Source organism: Aotus nancymaae, unplaced genomic scaffold (genome assembly GCF_030222135.1).
Source record: "Aotus nancymaae isolate 86718 unplaced genomic scaffold, 86718_ANA_hifiasm-v0.15.2.pri h1tg000040l, whole genome shotgun sequence".
NCBI lineage: Eukaryota > Metazoa > Chordata > Mammalia > Primates > Aotidae > Aotus > Aotus nancymaae.
The window spans coordinates 128,941,909-128,964,415 of NW_026988454.1; the positions used below are offsets into that span (position 1 = coordinate 128,941,909).

The window sequence follows — 22,507 nt, forward strand, 5'->3', positions numbered from 1 at the left end:
ATAAGCCCTCCCTCTCCATCTCACAAAGAGACGCTGTATTACATCGCTCTCATCCCACATGCTCCAGCCCCTGTACCGGTCATGGTCAGCACTTCGGAAGCGAGGCAGGATCTGGCGAAAGCTGCTGGTCCGGTCAAGTTTGGGTTGTGACTTCGTTCGTTTGATGGAGCTTTTTAATCGTCGGCTCAGGAAGCCTTGCTGGGGGGGAAATGGGGATGGGGTAGGTTGGGCAGGGTCAGTTCTACCTACTCATCCCTCAGCTGGTAGAGAGCCCCTGGATGAAAGTGGTATGGGGAAAAGTAAAGTCTCCAGAGACGAGGAAAGGGGGATAGGAGCCCTAATACTAGTTTGTCTTCCTTGCTCCCACGGGTACAGTGCAAGCACACACAAACACACACACACTCACACACAGCTTGGAGAAGGTAGGAGGGCTGGTCTGAGAAGCAGCGGGGCAGAGCCAAGAAGGGGAAACCAAAGAGGTGGGGAGGTGGGGAGACACACAGACACATACACACACACACACACACACACACACACACACACACACACTTTCTCTTTTTCTCACTCTGACTCTCTCTCCCCCTCCTGCCCTCTTTCTCAGACTCCTAGGGCCCCAGCTGGGGCTGGAGGGGAGGGGGCCCAGCTGAGCCACATCTGGCAGGTACCACTCACCGAGGGCCGGAAGGGCGCAGCGGGGGCGCCCTCCATGCTGTACTGCTTCCCCCCTGGGACACTCTTCCTCCTCGAGCGACCCAAGTGGTATTCTGGAGGGGAGGAAAGGTCCAGAAGGGAAGTTGGGGAGGGGGCCAGGAGGGAAGCTGTTAACCCAGGTTCCTACCCCTGACCCCAGTGCATGCCCCCACCTCCCTCTGCCCCTCAGCTCCGGCCTCACCTACCCCCCGGAAAGCAGCAGGAAGAGCAGCGACGGCGGAGAGGCTGGCAGCGGGAAGGAGGGGGCAAGGAACCTGAGCAGGAGCCCCCTGAGGGGGATGGGGTGGGAGGCCTTAGGCCCATGACTGGGGCTGACAGTTCAGCAGGGGGGCATAGCTGAGAGGGTCAGTACAACCCCAGTAATGAAGGACACCAAAGATCCAAAGAGGCTAGGTCCCTGAGGCCCACCCACTCCAGAAGGGGCTAGCTGGGGGCAAAGATGGGTTAAAGGTCATTGCCCATAGACAGGCTTTCCTCTTTCCCTGGCTGGGCACATCTTCCACCTGCCCCCCACCTCCTGGAACCCCTGTCTGTCTGGAGGGCCAGGGCTGCCTCCCATGACCCCCTCCCTGGACTGGAGGGGGAGGTCTTGGAAGAGATCTGTGAGGAGTAGCAGGGGAAGAAGCCGGGGGCAGAAAATCCAAGGAAGGGGCAGGTTGGGGGGAGGGGAGAAGGAGCTGGTTCCACGTGCACTGCAGTGGCAGGGGCTCTGAAGGGAGGGGGAGGGGAAAAGCAAAGAATGCAGGGGAGTGGGCAGGGAGCAGGAAGGATGGGCAGTGAGGGGTTCTGGGGACTCCCAAGTAAGGATAGGGAGAGGAGGAGGAGGGGAGGTGAATGCGGATGCAGCTCAGCCTGCCAAGAGCCTAGAGGGATGGCAAGCTCTGAAAAAGGAAGCTGAGGCTCGGCTGCAACGGAATTTAGAGGGGCCGAGGGGCTGGAAGAGAATGTAAGTGGGGGGATGCCAAGCTCCGGCTCCAGCTCCAGAATGGCTGCCCAGGCCTGGGCTCCCCCCTCAGCCCCACAGTCACCACTGCAGCCAATGGGGGGGCAGGTGCTGCATCAGGGGCGGGGCCACCATCTCCACGGCAACAAGAAGCTACAGGCTGGAAGGAGGGGGGTGGACCGGAAGAGCTGCCTGTTAACCCTCTAGGTTCCAGAACAGAACAAGGGAGGGCCACAATTATATTTTCACTGTCTGCTTCCAGAATTGCAAATTCCCTGCAAACTGCCCTAGAATCAGTCCCCAGCTTCCCTTTACCTGTAAAACCCAGGTGCTAGGAGGTTTGTATACAAAAATGTGGACCCCATGACAAGAGAACCCTATCACTCCCTCAGGAATAGGTGTATAGTACAGAAACATACACTGAGCTGTGGAGGTACGTGTATATGAGAACCACGATACAAAAAATAAGTGGGGATCTATGTGCTTTTGAGACATACAGACAATTGTGAGCACGGGCATAGCATGGACCCACATTCTGAGACCCCCGAGGCCTATACACCCCACAGGATGCATGCTTCGACATAGGTGAGCACTGCAACAAGGGAGTACATACTTGAACTCAGTTGCCCACATGAGAGCTGCTGGTGTGGATTTTGTCGCCCAAGTCTCTTGGGCAATCATGTGGACAGCACACTACAGAAATGAACCTATAACCCTAAGACACACATGGCCCCATGCAGGGGAATTCCAGTTTAACCCCTGAAATACATGCTTGAGTACACCATGATCCCGACCGCAGAAAGGTATCCCCATATCTCAGAAGCACAAATATCCTTTCATTCATGTGAAAAGTACAACCATATCCACTCTGTTTCGGGACAACCCCCTTTCCTCCCCCAGCCCTTCCCTCACTCTAACACAGGCATCTGAGATTGCCACCAGAGTAAAGAAAAACCAGGAGCAAATGTGTTAATTATCCTTCTGTTACACACTAAGCAATGCATCCAATGGTTCAGGATATCTCTTCCCTAGTAACATTTTTCTGCATTTCTCAGGTATGGCTGCCTCACTCTCATTTCAGGGAACCGAGCTCAGCCATGATTTTTAAGTGCAAGCTCATCTAATAAAGGCATAAAGTCTAACTTTAGATGCATTGAAATTCTGCTTTGGAACTAAAGCATTAACAGAAGAACAAATTTGCTAATTGGCTTGCTTGGTTCTTGGAAGTAACGTAACCTTACACATATTACCAAGAACTAAGATCCATGAACTCACTCATAAGTCACAGGTACACAGAGGCCACTTACACATATGCTTATTAAAGACTTTTGTTGCCGCAGGAAAAGAATAGCAGAAACACACAGGAAAGGGGGGCAGAGTGACAGAAACCCAGAACATCCTGTTATTAGTGCTGCATGCAGTGACATGTACAGAGAAAACAACACACACCTGTGTACACACACACACAGCAAACCTGAAAAGCATACATTGTGATCCTGGGTCTCCCTGTCCCATGCCTGCATGATGTATACACGCATGCACACACATAACAGCCACCTACACAAACCCGTAACACAGGCATTGTGCATACACCCACACATGTACACACCCTGTGTACACACACAATGGCACTCACACACACGCAGCAAGGGCTTGGTCTCCTGCCCCTCCGACATCTCTAATCTTGCCATCACCCACAGAATCTCCCCCTGCCCTCCAATTCCCCAAATCCCTAACCTTCTCTTTGGCCTTTCTTCCTCTACACACCCAGCTGGCAGCTCTCAAAGGAAGCCAGGGGAGAGAGGTTGCCAGAGAAGGGTGAAGAACAGGGTTGGACACAGAGCAGAGAAATGGGAGACAGAGCTCTGTGCTGGGAATATGAACCTCTCATGATGGTCCCTGCTGTGACAGGCCTCACTGTGAGCCAGCCTGTGTGTCTGAGTGGCCTCCCCTGATCCAACCAAGCCTGATCCTACAGGGCCTACAAGAATCCAATGCCTTCTCCCATGTTTCTCCCTTTCTTCTTTCAGAGATCACTTTACCAGAAGGCCCGACTCTCTCCTCCCCACTGCCTCCCCAGTTCCCAGGCCCCTTCTTCTCCCACCATTTCCATCCAGTTCCCCATCTTAAGCTCTTATCACCCTGTTCTCTCTTCTAAGTCTGGCTCGGCTCTCTCCCACATTCCCATTCTCCAGCTATTCTTCCTGGCCTGCTCTCTGCTGTCTTCTTCAAGCCTCTCTCATTCCTTCTCTCGTATCTCCTCCCTACTTTTCCTCTTTACCCCATTTCTTCCCTTTCTGAGCTTTTCTGTCCCTACTTCCTGATCAAGCAGGGCTCACACCTGCCCAGCCCAAAGGTGTTTCATACACAGTAGGATTCCAAGGAACACGTTCACACACTTACTCCCCCCAACACACCACCCACATCCAGACACGCCCTGGACACCCATGCTGGGATTGACACAGATACTCAGGCCAGTGCTGGAACACACATGCAAAGACACACACCTGCCACAAGGAACACAGAAAATCCTGCTCATAGGGCCACACATTCCCACACACAGAAGGCGGACAGGAGGTGAGCCCCAGCCAGGGATATGCATGCTCAGGGTCAGAGGTGACATGGACCAGCATGGCCGCGAACTGCCCCACAAGCCCGTGGCTGGCCCAACAGCCCCCTAGGCAGGAAACGGGCAGAGTCAGAGTCAGGATAAGACAGGACACACCTGCACAAGGCTGGCTGCACATGTGTGTACGAGGAACCGGGCTCCCGTGTGCACATGGCACCGACACACAGGAGACACGAGCATGAGCACGAACACACACGCGGCCACACTGGCTGCCCCTTCCACCAGGGGCTCCAAGATCCCACACACATCGGCCGCCCCCGCGTGCCCGAGACCCTGCCGGCACGAGGCCAGTCCCCGACACCCCCCGACCTCCGCTGCCCCCCTCCAGTTACCATAACTCCCCCCACTCGGAAGATGCAGCGAGAACATGCGGAGGGAGCAGCTGCCGCCGCCGCCGCCGCCACCGCGGCTTCCCCACCCCCCTCCCCGCGCCCACGCACACGCGCGCCCCCGCCCCATGCGCGCGGCGGCCCCCCCATCACGCGCGCTCCTAGTCCACCCGGCCCCGCCCTTACCTCGCACCGCCCCCCCGGGGGGGGTCGGGGGTGTCCCCGGTGGGGGAAGGGCCCCGCCCCTGCGCGGAGGAAGGGCGGGGTGCGGAGGGAGAGGGGGCGGTACGGCCCGGCTCGCGCCGCCCGGCGCGGTGGGGGCGGCGGCGGGACCCAGGACGGCCGGGACGGCCGCGCGGTGACGGCCGCGGGAACGGCTCCCTCCGCCGCCGCTCCCGCCGCTGCCGCCGTTGCCCGGGCCCCGCCGCCGTTGCTAGGCGACCGCTGCTGCCGTGGCCGCCTCTGTCACGAGCCCCGTCGCCCGGAGACAGCGCGAGAGAGACGGGGGAGGGGGGCAAGGGGACCCCCAAAACAAACCAGGCCACCCACCATCCCCTCCTGAGCAGGACCCCCCCACACACACACACAAAACCGCGGAGAGAACGAGGGTTCGCGGCTCCACCCAGCAGAGGAGGAGCCCTGGATTCCAATGCCCCTCAAAGGTCCGGCGACCTCTCTCGGGCTGGAGAGTCCACAGCCTCAGCAAACACCTTTGCATAGCCAAGTCCCCAAGGTCCCAACGACCCCTATGTCCACTGCACATCCTCCATGCCTTTACACATTCCATGTCTCCCTGAAGACCCTGAATGTTCACCCTCTATCAACTTTCACTAAGCCCTTCCCCCAAATACATGTGCCCCTGGACCCCCTCCCAGTCCGTACCGAACCCCAATACAACAACTTCCACATGCCACCTCAACTCCAAACACACATAATGTCCCCACCCAAAACACACGGGAGACCCCCGCCAGAGACCCCTAGACCCTGAGGACTCGGGATAAGGAGAAAGATGGGGAATAAGTGGGCAGATCTGCCAAGACACATGATAAACATGCTCTGTGAGCATGTGACCATTCTGGCCTGGAAACGCAGGTATACACACGTGCACACAAACACACACATCTTCCCCAGACATGAACATGACATACACACATATACATATATACAGATGTGACAGACATCACACACATTCTCTGTATACACTCCACCACCACCTGGCTTTGCCTCACAGAGATGTGCTACCCACATACCCCCATGGTATGGGGTTTCCATGACAATGACACACATCCCTGACCACCCACCCACCCCCACCCAAGGTCCCAAAACCTGCCCACAAGGCTAGTATGGCCTGGACCTATCAGAAGGCTGGAAGGAGCCAAAGGATGGGGACAGGTCACTGGCTCTCTAAGGGAAAGAAACTGGTAGCCTGAATTCTTGAGGGAGAGAGGCTGGTGGGGAAAAGGGGTCACCTGGGGGATTGGAGGAATGGGGAACCTGCATTGCTGGGTCCTGGAAGGGAAATGTAGTGGAAAGGGGCAGTGACGAGGGGGTTTCCGGGGGCTGAGGGCGTCTCTCTGCACCTTGGCTGCAGATCTCTGTTCTCTGCCTTCATCTCCCCTCACTGTTCCCATGGAAACCTTTTAAGCGAACTTCTCAGGAAGACAAAAATCTTTTTTTAAATGACTAAAGAGGGGGTTGGGGGGGCAGAAAGGGAGAGGGAGGGGAAGAGACAGATGGAGAGAGGGAGAGAGTTGGAGAGACAGACCGAGCAGATAGCTCTACAGACAGAAAGGAGATGAGATGGGAGTCTGACGGACTTTCACCAGGAGCAGAGGGGAGGGACGGGGTCATCAAGAGGGGTACAGAAAATAAGAGAAATCAGGGAGGAAAGAAAAAGGGGGTGATACAATTGCGGAAAATAGAAGCAGTTGATAAGAGGAGAAAAAAGGGGGCAAGAAAAGGGGACCTCAAGGCCTGAAGATCCGGAGAAAGAATCAGGAGCGTAGGGGTGGGGCAGAGGTCTGTGGGGAGGGCAGGAACTAGGTCACTCTCTCCAACATCCCAGACCAGGGGCAGGGAGGGGCAAGGGCAGGAACACACGGACTGGAAGCTAAAGATCTAAGGAGACTATTTTTACAAGCACCAGGAAAATAGTCAAACTTCGCTGCTGGAGAGGAGAAAGGGAGCGAATCCGAGCGAGGACCCACAGGGCTTCTCACCCACAGCCCCTGTCGCGCTCCACCTTCCAAAGGAGGGCGTCGTCTCCCCTCGGGAAACGAGAGTTTGTCTCCGCCTCCTCCCGCCCCCGGCCAGCTCCCGCAGCTCCCCGACGCCCCCGCGCCCCCCCCGCCCAGTCCGGTCCACCTTCAGCCCTCTCCCCGCTCCTGTCCGGGGCACGAGAGCCTGTTCGGCCGCCGTACCATGCTCGCCGTGGGGCCGCCCCTCCACTGGCACGGAGACTGTGCGTCTCAGCAGTTTGTTGCGACTGGACTCGCTCCTCCGGTCCCGGATCAGTAGTGGGTGTATCTAGGGGAGGTGGGGGTGTGTCAGACCTCCCTGGCCCACGCCACCCCTCCCCTCCCTCTACCCCCTCTCCGACCCCTCCCAGGAAGGGCGGGCCTCCTTTCCCCAAGCCTGCCCACCTTCTGCCCTGGCCCACCACACTTGGTGAGTGGATCTCTCCCTTCTCTCCCCCAGTCTCTCTCTCTCTCTCTCTCTCATTCCTTCCCATCCCACCCTCTTTTCTCCCTCCATTTATCTTGAAACACCTTCCTGAGAATTCTCCCAAGCCCTACACAGCTCTTCGGCAACTCCTCAGAAGTTAGCTACTTCCTGAATCCAGGTTTCCCTTGACCTTCAGTTCCTCCATTCTCCCTGCTTTCCTCCCAACCTCCCACCTCCCTTACCCCCTTCTCTCCCTCCGAGCCTGTCACGGGGGTAGCAGAAGCTGCATTTATAATCAGGATCCACAGCTTGTCTCCCTCCCACGGCCCGGCTTGCGGCCAGACTGGGACCCAACCTCCCCTCCCCCCAGAGGGCCTGGTCACCTTCCCCCACCTTTCATCTCCTTCCATCACCCGATCCAGTATCTCTCAGTTCCCTTCTTCCCCTCAGCCATCACCTTTCCCTAAGCTTCACACCCCACTCCCCCATCCACCTCCATCCCTACCAACATACATCTCCACCCCTCCAGTCTCTTCCATCTCTACCAGGAGCCACAGGAACAGACCCCTCACTATCCCCAGCCCCAGTTCCACAACCCATCCAATTCCAACTCCCTGTGTCTGTTCAGGCTGCTCCTTTTCCCAATTACATCTACTCCCCTCCCACACACATGCCCTTCCTACTCCAGACTGGCCATTCCTGTTGCCCCTCAGCTTGCTGGCCATTGGTCCCTTAATCTGTCCCTATCTCAGTCATTTCTTCATTACCCCATCCATTGTCTTCCCTCTTCATCCCTGTAAGTTCCCACTCTCGGTTCCAGTTTCCCCTATTTCTCCTACAGACTCCAAACCCCTCAAATGTCTCCCAGTGGTGTCCAAAACTTAGACTCCCCAAGCCACCTCTCCTTTCAAAGTCACCATATCCTCTCAACACCTCGGCTTTACTCTGTGGCTTGGAAGCTGTCTACCCAGCCGTCTCTCCACACTCTCACTGCCCCCACAGGTCCCTTGACACTCTAGTTAGCCCTCACTCAAATTCTAATCCTTCCTCACCACACCATTCCCAACAGCTTTCAGGGCCCATCTCTCACCACATTTGGTTTCCCAGGCTACCCTACCATTTTTTAAAACTTGTCCCCCAAATCACCCCCATTCCCTGACTCACACTTGTGGGCCACCCTTCCAGTTTGCATCCTCTATTTCCTCTGATGGACATTCCTGCTGACCCAGCTCCCAAATCAGAACCCACGCTCCTCTGGCTCTCAGATCTCTATACCTGGCCACAACCTCCCATAAGAGGCCTCTGTCCATTTCATCTCCTTTACTATGGCTAGTCCCTGCCCCTACTCCACTCCTACTCCTTTAGATAACTCCACATACTCCCAGTTCCGCTGCCTTATATTCCTTCCTGATATCTAACCAGTGCCTTGCAGAAGCCCTCTCAGTGTCTCTTGAAACCTTGATCTCAGTCACCCTCCCAGTCTTCACCCCCATCATGCCAAGATCCGCTGTCCTCGGTCTTCTCTCCCAGTACCCTCCAGCTTCCTAAAACCTCCTCTATCCCCTGCCTTTTCTCTAGGTCCTGCAATTTCTCCTACCTGCACTCTGCCCCCAGATGGAGAAAGAACTGAGAGACTTGCTTGGTGGGCAAAGTGGAGAGGGGTCCTGAAGATTGCTTTGGTGGGGAGGGCTTTCCCTTTCTTCACCCCTTCTCCAAACCCTTCAGTTCCCCTTCCCCATTCTAACCTATCCTACAATATGAACAGTGTGAAAACAGGAGCCCTCCACCCACCAAATCTTCAGAACCACATCTCCTCCCCAACACAGCTCATGACCCTCAAAGACCCCCTGGCCAAGGTGAGAGAATGACTACCCCTCTTGTCACATTCCAACCCAAGTCTCAATGGCCACCCTTCTGCCATTTGCAAATGTTTCTTGTCTGCCTTCTTTGTGTCTCTCTCCCCTTCACTAATGAGGACTCTCCCCATTCTCCCACATGCCCTTTCCCAACCTTCCCACCTCACTCACCTCGTCCTCATCCAGCATGAGCAGCTGGTTCCCCGAGATGATGCAGAACCGAGGGTTCCAACCAGGACGATCATACGGAGAATGAACGTATTGGGTTCGGTGCATAGAGGGTCCCCGTACATCTGGGGGACAGAGACACACAGAAACAGTAAGGGAGACTGCATTTGGAAGCAGAGGCCTAAAATGGCAAGAAGAGAGTCTACAAAGTGAGAAGGGGACCCCACCAGCCTTGAGGAGATCACAGTTGAAACTGAAGCACCTGGCAACTCTAAAGGAACACAAGACAAGTGTTTATACATGGGGGAAAAGAGGAGAGGATCACATCACAGAAGGCTCTGGAGACTTGGGGGAAGAAATGCAGAGGTTCAGGGATGGAAATTATATGGCAGAGAAGGTACATGTTTTGGAGCAGAGAAAGATGAAAGAGCTCTCCATCTACTTCAGAAAAATAATGTGGAGGTGCTGCAGAATTGGCAGGAGAAAAACACACAGAGAAGTTGGTGTCAGATATCTGGGTAAAGGAAAGCATCCAAATAGCTGCAGAAGACAAGGATTTGGAGGTGGCACCAACCCTCTGTAAAAGAGTATGAGGAAAGCCACACAGCTGTGGGAAAGAAGGATAGTGTGTGTGTGTGTGTGTGTAGGAACATTGGGATCATGAGATTCTCAGGGCTAAATATCTAGAAAAGAGAGGAAGTGGGGGAGCTTACCTGTTCACAGAGTCAGAGACATGAGAGGGCCTCCCCTCCCACCTCTCCTTCCTCCTCTGTGCCCTCCTCCCCTAGTTCAACCCTGTTCATCCTTTGGGGAAAGTTCTGGTTCTTCTGGTGGTAAGGAGAAGATGGCTTTTGTCGGCATCTGGCTGTGGAGGGGCCAGGGCAGAAGGTGGGAAATATGCCTTTGTTTGGACGAGTAGAGACCAAATTGATCTCTTCCCCCATTCAGTGCCCAGAGAGTCAACACTGCCCCCACCACCACACCCCACCTAGTCTCAACAGACAGGATGGAAGCCCCTCCACAGGTTAGGAGCCTTCCCAAGGCACAGTGAGGAGCTTGAGGAAGAAAGGGGTCAGGGGAAAAAATGGAATATCTAGGCCTGGTAGCACAGAGGGGCCTCCAAAGATGACAGGTGGACATGGGAACAAAACTTTCAGAAGAGAGAATAGTAGAGCAAGTGTCACCCATGGCTGAGATGACCCCAGGGTCCTCCTTCCCCAGCTCTGCTGTTCTTCTTTACCATGCCCCTCTCCCTGCAAACTGCCTCTCCTTTAAACCCCAATGCCACACAGGCCCTATTGAAGTAAGACAGATGTCACATTGGTGATATCAAAGAGATAGAAATTAGGCTTAAGGTATCAGAGAGATTTTAGAGGGAAAAAAAAAATCAAACTCTGTCACCTTTATCAGATAACTAACCATGATTATATTGCAGGAGAACAGGTCTTTGAGCTTTATTCCAACAGAATGCCCTGAGTAGGAGTTTTGAAAATTCAGCCCTTTTCTGTCTATAAATATGTCTCTCAAATTTACACAACCTCCAGATCACAGTGAGCAATGAACCCTCAGAATGTCCACCATCTAGAAATCACAATACTTTGAAACTCTATCTCATCTCAGAGACTAACTAATGTTCAGAGATCACTGATACCTAGCCTCAGACTGCAGACGTTGCAGGCAACATGCCCACCACACTTAGACACTTGGTACACCCAGAGGAGAAATCTGTCGATACACATCAGCAATTTGGGAAAGGACTGGTTCAGGCTGCAGCCAAGGGAGGCAGGTTAGACTTCAGCGGACATCTTTCTCCTGGGAGCAGCGAACTTCGCTTAGGAACAACTCTAGAAACACACACACACACATACACACACACAAATACTGTCTGGACTTGGTAAAGAATGATTCTGGGAGGCAGATGCAAGAGGCTGAGGAACATGGCTAAGAAAGAGGGAAATTATACTAGGATGAGAAATCCCGCAAGGGCTGAGATGGGGATCCCTTATTCTAACCATCAAAACCTGTATCTTTGTACCCCAAATCTTCAACACCCCAATAAGTAGAAGTGACAAGAAAAGAATGGTAATAAGAGTTGAGGTATTAAGGGAAAGTGGGTATGCACAGACTTCTGGTGACAAGGAGTGGGGAAGGAAATATAGAATGGCCTGGGGGATATATAACAGGAATAGATAGAAAAAGAGGCAGAAATGATGGTAAATGCCTAGGGGCAAGGAAATATACCTGAAGGGCTCGACTGGACATGTGTCAGAGCAAATAAGGCAGACCTAATGGGGGGGCTATGACAAGGGGTCAAGACAGACTAGTAGAGAAGCGATAGAGATATAAGGGCACTACCACATAGAAAGGAGATAGAGAAAGGCAATGGACAACAGAGAGGGGACTGATATAAGGGAAGGACAGAAGGGGGACTCATATAAGGAACGGACACCATATGGGGGGAAAGATATAGGTGATGGACAGCAGAGGGGGGGGAATGGAAATAAGGATTGGAGGGGTGGGGGAAGGGGGGTAAAAGTGATGAAGTGAAGACAGCATTAAGACCCCAGAGGTTACATTTCACTGGTCAAGAGCCTTTATGAGGGTCAGAGTGTGGGGCAGAATCCTAACCTGTCCCCTACTCCCATCACTTAATCTTACTTGTATTGCCTCCCCCCCAAGCACACATAATTTGGCCCTCCCCCTGCCCTGGTCTCCCCTCCCCCATCCCATTCCATCTCTCTCCTCTCTTCCCTCCATCTGGACCCTCCATCCCCACCCCCCACCACTGCCTCCCTCTCTCTCCATCTGGCCCCATCTCTCCCTCCATCCTCCTCTCTTTTTCCACCCCTTACCATACTCTGAGTCCCCCACCAAATTCTCCCCACCATCTTCTTGGCTTCTTTTTTCACCCCTGTGTTTTCATTTCTCCTTCCTAGCCCCTCTCCCAAGACTCTGTCCCTCTATTTCCTTGATGTTTTCCTCATCACTCAGCTCCCACCCCCAAATTATTTCTGCAGCTTTTTCCCCAGCCCAATCCTTCTACCTTCCCACCCCTTTCTGGCGCTTTCTTTCCCCTTCATCATTTTCCCTTCAGCCCCCTTTCAAGGCCCATTTCCTGGCCCCTCCGTCTCTTATCTACCCCTATCCCTCTGGCCTCCAATCCCTCCTTCCCGGTTGCTCCCACCCCTGCCTTCCCGGTCCTCCCCTCTCCCTCCATTTCAGCCGCTCCCCTCCCTTGGCCCCGACTCTCCCCCGCCCCCTGCCCCTCCCCCTGTTGCCCCCCATATGGCCCTCCCCCTCCCCCCGCCACCGTACCTCTGAAGGGGGCATAGGACATCGCGGGGATGCTCCCCCGATGGATGGAGGCGCGAGACCTGCTCATCAGGCCTGGGGGGAGGGGGCGGGGGGACGGGGGAGAAAGAAGAGAGAAAGAGGGGGAGAAAGAGGGGGAGAAGGAGGAGGAGGTGGAGGAGGAGGAGGAGGAGAGAGGAGGAGAGAGGAGCAGAGAGAAGCAGAGAGGAGGAGAGAGGAGGAGGAGGAGGAGAATAAGAGCCAACGGCAGCAGCGGCAGCCGAGAGAGAGGGGGGGGCGGGGGAGCGAGCGAGAGCGAAGAGAGCAGGAGGAGGAGGAGGAGAGAGAGACTCTGCAGCCCCCACCCCTACTCGAGGAGGCCCAGATTGTGAGAGAGAGAGACCCCTAACTCAAAAGCACACCAGAGAGAGCCGGAGGTCCTAAAAATACAGACCCCAGACCCTGAGAAGGAGAGACCCTAGACCTACAGAGAAAGATACTTCACCACCCCCCACCGTGGGTTAATTTGAGACACAGGCCCAAAATCTAGAGGAAAAGAGACTACTGATTTGAGGAAAAAAACGACCCCAGATCCCCCAGAGAGAGGAGCCAAATATCAAAATCTGAGAATCCAGTCTCAAAAGGGTTCTCCATATCCACAGACATCTTAGACTCCAGACCCTGAGATGATGATTTCAGGGACCAAGACCTGCGACCTCATCAGAAAAAGATGAAGCCCAGATTCAGAAAGAGCCAGATCTAGAATTAGAGCTTAGAGAACTCAGACCTAGAGAGAGACCCCAGACTCAGATCCGAGAGACTGATAACTCAGAGACAGAGACACTCCAGACTTAAGGGGAGACAGAGAGAGACACTCAGCTGGTCAGGAGCTGGACAATTCAGAGACCCAAAATTCATGAAGAAGACTCAGAGAGTGCGACCACAGACCCTGAAACATAGAAACCCCCAAAACAAAAAAAGGAAACTCAGTCCTAAGAAATATCTCCGCACGAACACTGAAAGACTCCACTGAAATCCAACTCAGAGACAAACTCCAAACTCAAAGACAGAGATCTCAGGGATCCTCCCCTCCCCTCTTCCCTGCCCTGGAACCGCGGAGAGGTAGAACCCTGACGTCAGCCTGGGAAACTCCGAGGCATCCCCACCACCAGACCAATGACCTCAGACCTTGAAGGGAGGGGGAATACTGGGTGGGGGCAGTGGCAAGAGCTTTTTTCTCTGCTGCCTCCTCCCACCTCTCTGCCTCTCATTGGCCCCTCTCTCCATTTTTGGGTCACAGGATGCGCTTGGGCCCCAGGGAAGTTATGTAGGGCAGGTCCTGGCTCCTTGGGGGATGGGTTGGGGAAAGGAGACCCAAGGCTGAGAGGTGGACCAATCCTGGGGAGTGGAATAAGCAGGGAAGAGGGGACAGAAGGACCATCACCACTATCCCCATCCTGCAGCCCTCCTCCTTCCCTCGATTTAGCAGTCTGTCTCAAGCTTTGAGTTTTCAATTAAGATGGCTAGGCCCCATTTTCACCATCCTCTACCCCACGCACAGGGTGTCGTTCTGTTCTTTTAAAATGCGTCTTTCCTCACCTAGCCATTGTCTTGCTATGCCCGTGCCTCCCTAATCACTCCCACTACCCAGGGACAGCGGGCTTCTCAGATCACCGTGGTTCAGTCCCGAACCCAAGCATATCTCTGTCCCAACTAAAAGGGCAGGGGGCGCTCTCTACACCCCTGAGGTTGTGGTGAAGGGTCCTTCTCAGACCCTCCCACTCCTTGAGGCCTGGGAAACAGTGCAGGGGAGGTCACTAGGCACACTGTGGGGTTTAAGGATCATTCCACACTCCACAGCCTGACGCATCGACTTTGCGGGGTCTCCGGCCCCCCGTTCCTGGGCCAGCTCTCGCCTCACGTGGCCTGCGGGGCTGGCCTGCGATTGGCCACTTCGCGTCACTGAGTGCCGCCGCCGGAGAGGCCCGGCCCCCTCACGTGACAGTGGAACGCCGCAGCGGCTCTCCTCCGCCAGCAAGTGGCAATTTCGGGTTCACACGGAAACGGGCGTGCCATTTCTGCGCACGTCTGCAGATCCGGCGGTCGATTGGTCAAGTCTCGCATCGCTCCTCCTTCATCAGGAGGCGGGCAAACCGCGCCACGTGAGGGCCGGGATTGGCTGGCTCTGGAGGCGCGGGTGGTCCGGCTTCTGTCACATGGGCGCGCTGTTTTCTTATCACGTGGCTGCCACCCAGGTAAGAAGAGGCCACTCTTCCTGGGGTTGTTTCTCCGTGTGACGTGTGGCCTTTGAGATCAACTCTCCTCTTCCAGCGTAGGCCGCATGAGTGGGGGGCGGGCTCCCGCGGTCCTGCTCGGCGGAGTGGTGAGTGACCGGCCCCGCCCCGCCCCTTCCGGTCCTCGAGGCCTCGACCCTACCTGCACCCCAAATCCCAGAGGTTGGCTCCCTGAGGTGTGAAGGAAAACTGAGCCTTTGCCTTACTTTTCCAAGTTTCTCTCTCACCTTCAGGAGCATTCTTCGGGGTGCATTAGAGGGAGTGCAGAGAGCCTGAGTATCTAAGCGAAGGCTTTCCCGGGTGTAATTTCCTTTGCTGTTTGTGAGGGGAGACCGAATTCGCTCCCTGCTCTCAGGCCTCTCTGCTCCTGTCTTTTGTTTGGATGCCGGTGCTGCTGCCTGTGGCCTCCCGCCTTCTGTTGTTACCCCGAGCCCTGCTGACCATGGCCTCTGGAAGCCCTCCAACCCAGCCCTCGCCGGCCTCGGGCTCCGGCTCCGGCTACGTTCCGGGCTCGGTCTCTGCAGCCTTTGTCACTTGCCCCAATGAGAAGGTCGCCAAGGAGATCGCCAGGTAGGGACCTCGATGTGCAGCGAGAAACGATGATTATGAAGCGGGAGTTGGGGGTGGGGCAGAAGAGTACCGCTTTCTGCTCTCTCCAGCTCTGGAAGCCTGTCTCTGGGCTTTGGGGTCGTAGGGGCACTCTGAATGGGACTGTCTCTTCACTCTAGGGCCGTGGTGGAGAAGCACCTAGCAGCCTGCGTCAACCTCATCCCTCAGATTACATCCATGTGAGTCATAGGAGTTGGGGGATTAATCTAACTATAGGAGTTGACTGGGAACCTCTTTCCTGGGGAAAATTCTTTGCTCCCCACAACTCTCCCTCTCTGACCTTTCAGCTATGAGTGGAAAGGGAAGATCGAGGAAGACAGTGAGGTGCTGATGGTGAGAAACATTTCCCCCACCCAACAAAATTTCCCCAATCCCAGACCTCTTAGGCCCTTATCCCTCTTCTGAGAAACTGAACTCAATCCCACTCCTTGATTCAACCATGTTTATGTTTGTACCTTAGATGATTAAAACCCAAAGTTCTTTGGTCCCGGCTTTGACAGATTTTGTTCGGTGAGAACTCTTGAGATGAATGGGGTGAGGGTGTGTACTGTGAGGTGTGACTTGCTGGGCAGTCTAAGGCTTGTGCCTGAGGGGGTGGTTTCCTTTGGGTAAATCTTTGAGTAATCCCCTTCCTCCACCCATCTATCTTGCAGTTCTGTGCACCCTTACGAAGTGGCTGAGGTGATTGCATTGCCTGTGGAACAGGGGAACTTTCCATACCTGCAGTGGGTGCACCAGGTCACAGAGTCAGTTTCTGATTCTAGCACAGTCCTGCCATGATGAACCCTGTTCTGCCATGATCCCCCACGATACTTCAATGTCTTCTGACTTCCAGGTGATGACTGGGCCTCCAATAAATCCTGTCTTGGTTCTCTCTGCCTTTTGCCTGTTTTTTCCTTGTCATGTATGCAAATTTGTTGGGAGAATGTAAGTGCTTTTAGTCCCTGTATTCTCTACATCTTTCAGAATGACTCAGAGCTGCTAGATTTGTTTATTTCTCTTTATTTTAATCATACAGAGTCCGGGTTCCCTTATCATCCTCCCTCCTCAGTCTCTGCCCCCAGGGGTTAAATAATTTTAAAAAATATTTAAAAAGCTGTAACAAAATAACATCAAAGGAAATGGGAAGAAGGATGGGGGGGGTCAGGAATCATGAAGGAGGGTAGAGAAGAGAGCCTCTTCCCCACCCCCCACTCTTGGATTCCAGCCTGGGCAGCAGGGAGAACTACCCCCTATCTCTCCAGGTACATCCCAGCTGTAGGTGAGGTCAGAGGTCAGGGTATGAAAGTGCCGGTGTATGTGAATGGGGAGGTAGGCAGAGGCAGGCTGTTCAGAAGATGCCACCTCCCCCCCACTCAACCAGGTACTGCACAGAGCCATCAGGTCGTACTCTCCGAGCAAGGACCCGGACAGGGTCCCCTCGGGACAGGTAGCCAACCCCACCTCGGACTCCTCCCCCAGTCCCAGGAGACAAACTACGGCACAGAGGAGAAGAGGGTGCTGAGCGTCTAGGAAGACCTGGGGATGGGGATGAGACTGAGGACGATGAGGCAGTCATCGAGTGGGGGGCACTTTTAGGGATGTCTGTGGGGAAACCAATGTGAAGTTCCAGGGGTGACCTAAGGAGAGAAGGCAATTGTAAGGAACAAGCAGAAATGGAGAGCACATGTGAATTAGAGAAACAAAGAGTTAGAGACTAAGAGCCTTGAGCACATAGAGGGGAAGAGGAGCATCACCGGTAATAGAGGACAGCATCTCACCTGTCTGGGGGTTCACCATCCCCAGAGGTCCCTGCGGTGCTGGCAGAGGGGTGGAAGGAAGCAAACATCCGGATGGGGCTGCTGGGGTTGGAGTGGAGAAAAGTCAGGACCTGAAGCAGGGGAACAGGACCTTCTCCCTCTGGGAAGTACAGAGCTCAAACACTACCCCCAAGGGACTCCCTTCCCCAGAATACTGGCTACCAGACACTAGTTCTAAAAGTTGGTCTAGGACAAGAAGTGGGTAGCCAAGGGGGAGAGGGAAAAGAATTCTGGGTGAGAAAGTCCAGAAGATATGAATAATTGGGAGCGTATTTTCAGGGGGAAGGGGCAGAGGAGCACTGACCTGGGCAGGCAGCGGGCATCTGTGGGCCGGAAGTTGTAGCCGCTGCTGCCCTGGTAACTCTGGTTAGGGCTGGGGGATGGCGGAGACACTGAGGCCTAGAAGAGGGGGCAAAGGACTGAGAGATAATCCTTGACTCCTTCCCACACCCCACCATTTGCTCCATAGGGTTCCCCCTTCCCCTGTACCTGCAGTGCCCTCTGCAGATGAGCCCGCTCCCTCTGCTCCCGGGGCTCGGGCTGATTGCGCACTGCTGAGGGTGGCCCCAGCTCCTCCACTTTCCCCTTCTGCCTCCTCCTCAGGGGCTCTGGCTCCGGCCTCCGGCGCTTCCCCAGGGGACGTGAGACCCCTCCCCCAGGGCCCTGCCCTGAAGGGAAGCTGTAAGAGGCCTCCTTATCCCCCCAGCCCCCTCCCGGACACCCCAAAGACCTCCCCCATCTCTATACATATATCCCCCAGACTAACACCCTGAGAATTTCCCCCATCCCCCCTGGACCAGTGACCTGGTGAGTGCTCCATCTCCAGTAGGGGGCTCCACAGGGGGAGGCATCCGAGCATGGAGACCAAACAAACATTTCCTCTTCTTAATCTCTCTCCCTGAAATGAAACTGGGGCAAGAAGATAAATGATATAGAGTCATTGCTGTAAAAAAGGTTCCCCCTTACACCATTCCTCAATCCTTTTCAGTCACAGTCTTCCAGATGGGTTACAAGCCCCTCCCCTTCCAGGCTTCCAATCTCCATCTCTTTCCAAGCCTCACCCTTGCTTCCTCTTCCCTCCAACTCACCGGTCCTTGTGGCTGTTGAGAGCAGAGAGGAGCTTGGAAGAACGTTCTCCTTTGGGGGTGTCTGAAAGCTGGGAGAAAGGAAAGAAAATGGGGCCAGGGGAGCAGTGATTTCTTCTCTTCCCCTTTCCAATACATCTTCCTGTCCCATCCCAACCCCCAAAAGTCACTACCCCTTACCTCCCCCAGGAGCAAACTGTCCCAATTTTCAGAAGTGAAGGGGAGGATCTCACGGTCGAAATCAAAGTATTTCTTCTTACAGCAAACGCTGAGGTGATAGAGGACAAGATGGGCCACATCCACCCTGGAGAAACAGTTTTCAAGACCACAGAGGCGTTTTAAGAGCCAGAGGAGTCCTGAGGTGGGAGGTTGGGGCATATAGAGTGAAATACTGGGGGTGCAGAGTTACACTGAGGTCATGACCAATCCAGCTCACCAGCGAAGCTGTAGTCTCCGGACTTTCTCAGGGCCCCCGCGACACACACAGCATTCAAATTCATAGAACCTGGATGTGGGCAAGAGTGAGAACACACACCTTACACAGGAAAACTATGCCATCTCCTGGAGGACTCACAAGCAAGGATGGGGTGAACAGGTGAGGTAACCCTGCAGAGGTTGGGAAGAGATTGGAGTGAAGAAGGGCGTGAGAGAACTGAGGGTGGAGCACAAAGACAGGGCATCATTGGCTCCTGGAGAGTCTCACCTGTCCCCATAGAGGAGGGGCTTGCTCAGACACTGGGTGCAGGCCTCATGGAACCACTGCAGGCAGCTCCGGCACTGCAGCATTTTCAGGTTCCACCTAAGGGGAAACGGAGGACTTCTGGCCTCTCGACTCACTGCAACTATCCCTATATCTGCCCCAAACCCTGCTTATCACTTACCTCCCATCCCCCTGAGTGCTACCCTCACTCTGTTCTTTCTCCTTCATTTCCTGGGGTCCACCACCACATCATTCATTACACAGTCTGCTCCCCCTCATTACTCACTCCCCAGGGCCACCACAGTAACAGTAGCTCTGCTGTCGGTTGCTCAGATGGCCAGCATCCCAGTCCAGCCCCTTCAGTCCATATGGCAGAGAGAGCTTCATACCCAGCATGGCCCGGGCATAGGGGCCCTTCTTGAGGGCACCGCCCCTCTGCAGAGATAGAACAGGTGGGTGGCCTCAGAGGGGTGGGGAGAGGAAAGGCTTGTGAAAGGCTGTGGATGGGAGACTCCCACAGGAAGGGGTAAAGGAGGTGCCTTTACCTTGGTGGCGATTGCAAAGACACATTGGCGGCACACCCAGGATGTGCCCTCTCCTTCTCCAGGGGCTGGAGCCCTGGGAACATGGCAGTCCTGGTGATAAGCTGAAGAATGATAATAATAGACCACTTATTGCATACCTCTGTGTGCTTGGTATTGGGACTGGAATAGTCTTTACCCATCTCATTTAATCCTTGACCATGGTCTTGATGAGGGGATGCATTTTCCTTATTTTACAAGTCAGGGAACTGAGGCTCCTAGAGATTTAGGGACTTGCTCAAGGTCATATGGTCAGGAAAGGATGCATTTAAATCATCCTCTACCTGCAAAGGTTACACCGCCCCTTTCCATGGCTGCTTCTCCCTGGGCTTAAAGGGGATGAGGACTAAGATAAGGCTAAGTAGCCTGGCCAGAACAGTGGCTTGGGGACTAAGGCCAGGACAGGGGACATAGGGACTGGGCTGGAGGGAAGAGCAAGGTGGACCATTCAGGTAACCTGCCCTCTTACCATGGCGACACTTCTCACAGCTGACCAGCCGGTTCCCAGGGACCACAGTCTCAGAGCGACAGACACAACAGAGGAGTTCCTCCCCAGGGAGGGCGGCTGTGAGAGAACACAGTGTCAGGGGCTTGCCCTTAAGTCTCTTTCTTCTCCCGTAAGCCAGCTTTGTTTTCCATGGGATGTGCAATCTCAGGCCTCTAGAGTCTTACCAGGGCTAATGTCTTTCCATAGAACCAGAAACTGTGAATCATCCTCAAACTGGACCAGACACACCTCCCTAGCACTGTCCACCTGGAATGGGTGAGCATAGAGGATGAAATGGGAACCAGATTTAGATAAGGGGAATAGGAAGAAGGTCAGAGGTAGGTCTTACCTTTTTGATGGTGCCCAAGTATAGCAGCCCATCAGTCCATCTGGCCAGCACATCTTGACCCTCCCAAAGTCGAGGTCTGGGGCCAGAGGTGGGAGCAGGGGAAGCTGGGTCCCAAAGTGAGGAGGCACCAGAACGGCTCAGCCGGGGGGGCTGCGCCATTGCATCCTGGGGGGGGGGCTAGCCGGAAAAGAAATGGGGAAGAGGTTATGAATGCTGAGAAAACTTCCCCATTTTCTTTCTTTTTTTTTTTTCCCTGAGATGGAGTCTTGCTCTGTCGCCAGGCGTGCAGTGGCGTGAGATGAAGTCTTGCTCTGTCGCCTAGGAGTGCAGTGGTGTGATCTCAACTCACTGCAACCTCTACCTCAGTTCAAGCAATTCTCCTGCCTCAGCCTCCCAAGTAGGTGGGATTACAAGTGCACACTACCACGCCTGGCTAATTTTTGTATTTTTAGTAGACATGGGGTTTCACCATGTTGGCCAGGCTGGTCTCGAATTCCTGACCTCGTGATCCACCCACCTCGGCCTTCCAAAGTGCTGGGATTAAAGGCATGAGCCACCGCGCCCAGCCAGCTTCCCCATTTTCTTTGCCTATTTTGCCGTCAAAAATGAAGGATCTGTGCCCCCAACTCCAAATCCTGAGGCACCTGGATAGGAAACCACTGGGCACCCATCACCAACTTCTTGAGTACTCTTCCAACTCTAGTGACTGGCTCTACTCTCGGTAACTGCCCTCCCCCCAACCCAAACCTAGTTCTCTAGTTTCCCAGCTTCCAGAGCTCTCCTGGGATATTATATCCTGGCCTTGAAATTTTAGGAGAAATTACGGTTGCAGAAGCAAAGGCTACTACTCAGTTTAGAGGTATCATAATTAGGGTGCCCTGTTGCCCAGAAATGTGTTTTGGGACCTTTTCTGGAGATGTTTTCCAGGGCAGAAACGGCTGTCTCCCCAGGCCTGCGTGTCTCATTAAGAAAAATCATCCTGGTGCCAGGTTATGTCAGGTCACCCTCAAATTCGGGGCTCCCTGCCCTCGGGTTAGACAACTTCTCTGAGTGCCCCGGGAGGGGGGCGTGTCCGAGTCCCGGTCTCTACTCCCCAGGACTGCAAGTCCGAAAAGGGACTTGCGTCGGCCCAACCCGGACCCCGCGGTCAGGACGACGAGGCTCTCCCGCCCGCGCCCCGCGCCGACCCCCGGCTCCCTGCCCCCCACAGGCGCCTCCTGCCGCCTCCTTACCGGTGACAGCTGGGGCCGCCGGGAGCAGGGCAGGGGCAGACGTAGGAGACCTAGGCGAGTCCCCCGCGCGGAGAGGGCACGTCCGGGCGTCGGGGGGCGTGCAGGCGGAGGCCGGGGGGTCCCCAGGCCCAGCCCCTCCGTCCCGGCGGCTCTGGGGCGTATGACGCAGCAGCCAAAGCAGCGGCAGCGGCAGGAGGAGGAGGCGGCGGGGGGAAGGAGGGGAGGGACGGACCGGTTGGGGGGGAGGGTGGTGGGAGGGGAGGACTGGGGGGAAGGAGGAGCCGGAGGGGGGGGCGGGCACCACCTCACCCCACCTCCCTCACCTCCAACGGGCCTGGAGGGCGCCGAGCAAGAGGCTGGCCCTCCGCGGTTTGGGGAGCGAAGAGTCGGACCCAGTGGGAGAGGGAATCCCCTCAGCCCCTTCCTCAGACCTGAGATTCGCCCTTGGGGCAGGAGGGAATCCCCCCTCCCGGCAGCCCGCCTCCGGACTGGTCCCCCGCCCCATGCCACATCCGTTAGCTGCCCCACCCCCCATGGTCACTCCGAGTCCCGCCCCCCGTCCCCAGTTCACGGCCCCGCCCTCCATTCACCCTTCCCGTTGCCCCCACCACGCCCTCCTCCCTCGCGCGCCCCGCCCTCCACTCGCCGTTAGCCCCAGCCCCGCCCTCCCCGTGGCTAGTCGCGCCCCACCCGCCGCCCTTTTGCGCACGCGTGTCCCCTCCTGCGCGCGGCACCTGGGAGGACTGAGCCCCTCCTTCACGGGCGGCGGCCGTCGACCGT

At 55.3% G+C, this 22,507-nt stretch overlaps 3 protein-coding genes across 28 annotated transcripts in view; 1 reads left to right on the forward strand and 2 right to left on the reverse strand.

The window, feature by feature from the left end:
- SYNGAP1 (synaptic Ras GTPase activating protein 1) overlaps positions 1-13,183 on the reverse strand; it is a 33,640-nt gene extending 20,457 nt beyond the window's left edge. For 5 of the 18 annotated variants that reach the window (XR_010336741.1, XR_010336740.1, XR_010336739.1 and 2 more), the window contains exons 1-5: positions 12,616-13,179; positions 9,304-9,425; positions 7,033-7,138; positions 673-764; positions 77-198 (exon numbers count right to left, since the gene is read on the reverse strand). Coding sequence is in view for 14 of the 18 variants with exons in the window: in XM_064361165.1 (XP_064217235.1) it covers positions 77-198; positions 673-764; positions 7,033-7,138; positions 9,304-9,425; positions 12,616-12,682 (509 nt within the window). In the remaining 4 variants the exon portion in view is untranslated. Of the gene's footprint in view, positions 1-76; positions 199-672; positions 765-896; positions 4,553-7,032; positions 7,139-7,254; positions 7,358-7,380; positions 7,472-9,303; positions 12,036-12,615 lie in introns of those variants that run through there. The other 13 variants (XM_064361161.1, XM_064361162.1, XM_064361159.1 and 10 more) reach the window with 9 other exon arrangements.
- A 1,544-nt stretch (positions 13,184-14,727) lies between these two features.
- CUTA (cutA divalent cation tolerance homolog) lies at positions 14,728-16,372 on the forward strand. Of its 3 annotated transcripts, XM_012461692.3 has the most exons (7): positions 14,820-14,846; positions 14,923-14,974; positions 15,241-15,455; positions 15,614-15,673; positions 15,782-15,827; positions 15,955-16,004; positions 16,148-16,372. In XM_012461692.3, the coding sequence occupies exons 2-7, from the start codon at positions 14,933-14,935 to the stop codon at positions 16,272-16,274; spliced, it is 540 nt and encodes a 179-aa protein (XP_012317115.1). In that variant the 5' UTR covers positions 14,820-14,846; positions 14,923-14,932; the 3' UTR covers positions 16,275-16,372. The 3 variants fall into 3 exon arrangements, with proteins under 3 accessions (XP_012317116.1, XP_012317115.1, XP_012317117.1); XM_012461693.2 differs by lacking the exon at positions 14,923-14,974 and having other exon boundaries at positions 14,728-14,846; XM_012461694.2 differs by lacking the exon at positions 14,820-14,846 and having other exon boundaries at positions 14,933-14,974; positions 15,119-15,455.
- Positions 16,373-16,466: 94 nt separating this feature from the next.
- PHF1 (PHD finger protein 1) lies at positions 16,467-21,760 on the reverse strand. Of its 7 annotated transcripts, none has more exons than XM_021665580.2 (15): positions 21,728-21,757; positions 20,496-20,672; positions 20,332-20,413; positions 20,129-20,224; positions 19,624-19,724; positions 19,365-19,513; positions 19,082-19,177; positions 18,815-18,883; positions 18,559-18,682; positions 18,382-18,449; positions 18,098-18,202; positions 17,783-17,972; positions 17,598-17,692; positions 17,255-17,332; positions 16,467-17,113 (listed from the first exon to the last, which is right to left on the reverse strand). In XM_021665580.2, exons 2-15 carry the CDS (start codon positions 20,652-20,654, stop codon positions 16,825-16,827), a joined length of 1,701 nt encoding a protein of 566 aa, XP_021521255.1. In that variant the 5' UTR covers positions 20,655-20,672; positions 21,728-21,757; the 3' UTR covers positions 16,467-16,824. The 7 variants fall into 7 exon arrangements, 5 of the variants coding, with proteins under 5 accessions (XP_021521255.1, XP_021521257.1, XP_064217240.1 ...); XM_021665582.2 differs by having other exon boundaries at positions 17,255-17,335; positions 21,728-21,755; XM_064361170.1 differs by lacking the exon at positions 17,783-17,972 and having other exon boundaries at positions 16,958-17,113; positions 21,728-21,760.
- Between the last annotated feature and the right edge of the window lie 747 nt (positions 21,761-22,507).

What these genes read in the sequence shown, in the direction of transcription:
- CUTA (XM_012461692.3), top strand. Translation starts at nt 14,933, where the DNA reads ATGAGTGGGGGGCGGGCTCCCGCGGTCCTGCTCGGCGGAGTG. An exon ending in CGGTCCTGCTCGGCGGAGTG is followed by an intron (nt 14,975 to 15,240) that starts GTGAGTGACCGG and finishes CCCTGCTCTCAG; the next exon opens with GCCTCTCTGCTCCTGTCTTT. An exon ending in AAGACAGTGAGGTGCTGATG is followed by an intron (nt 15,828 to 15,954) that starts GTGAGAAACATT and finishes TTTGTACCTTAG; the next exon opens with ATGATTAAAACCCAAAGTTC.
- PHF1 (XM_021665582.2), bottom strand. Translation starts at nt 20,654, where the DNA reads ATGGCGCAGCCCCCCCGGCTGAGCCGTTCTGGTGCCTCCTCACTTTGG. An exon ending in TACTGTGGTGGCCCTGGGGA is followed by an intron (nt 19,178 to 19,364) that starts GTGAGTAATGAG and finishes GTTTCCCCTTAG; the next exon opens with GTGGAACCTGAAAATGCTGC. An exon ending in ATCTGCAGAGGGCACTGCAG is followed by an intron (nt 17,693 to 17,782) that starts GTACAGGGGAAG and finishes CCCCTCTTCTAG; the next exon opens with GCCTCAGTGTCTCCGCCATC.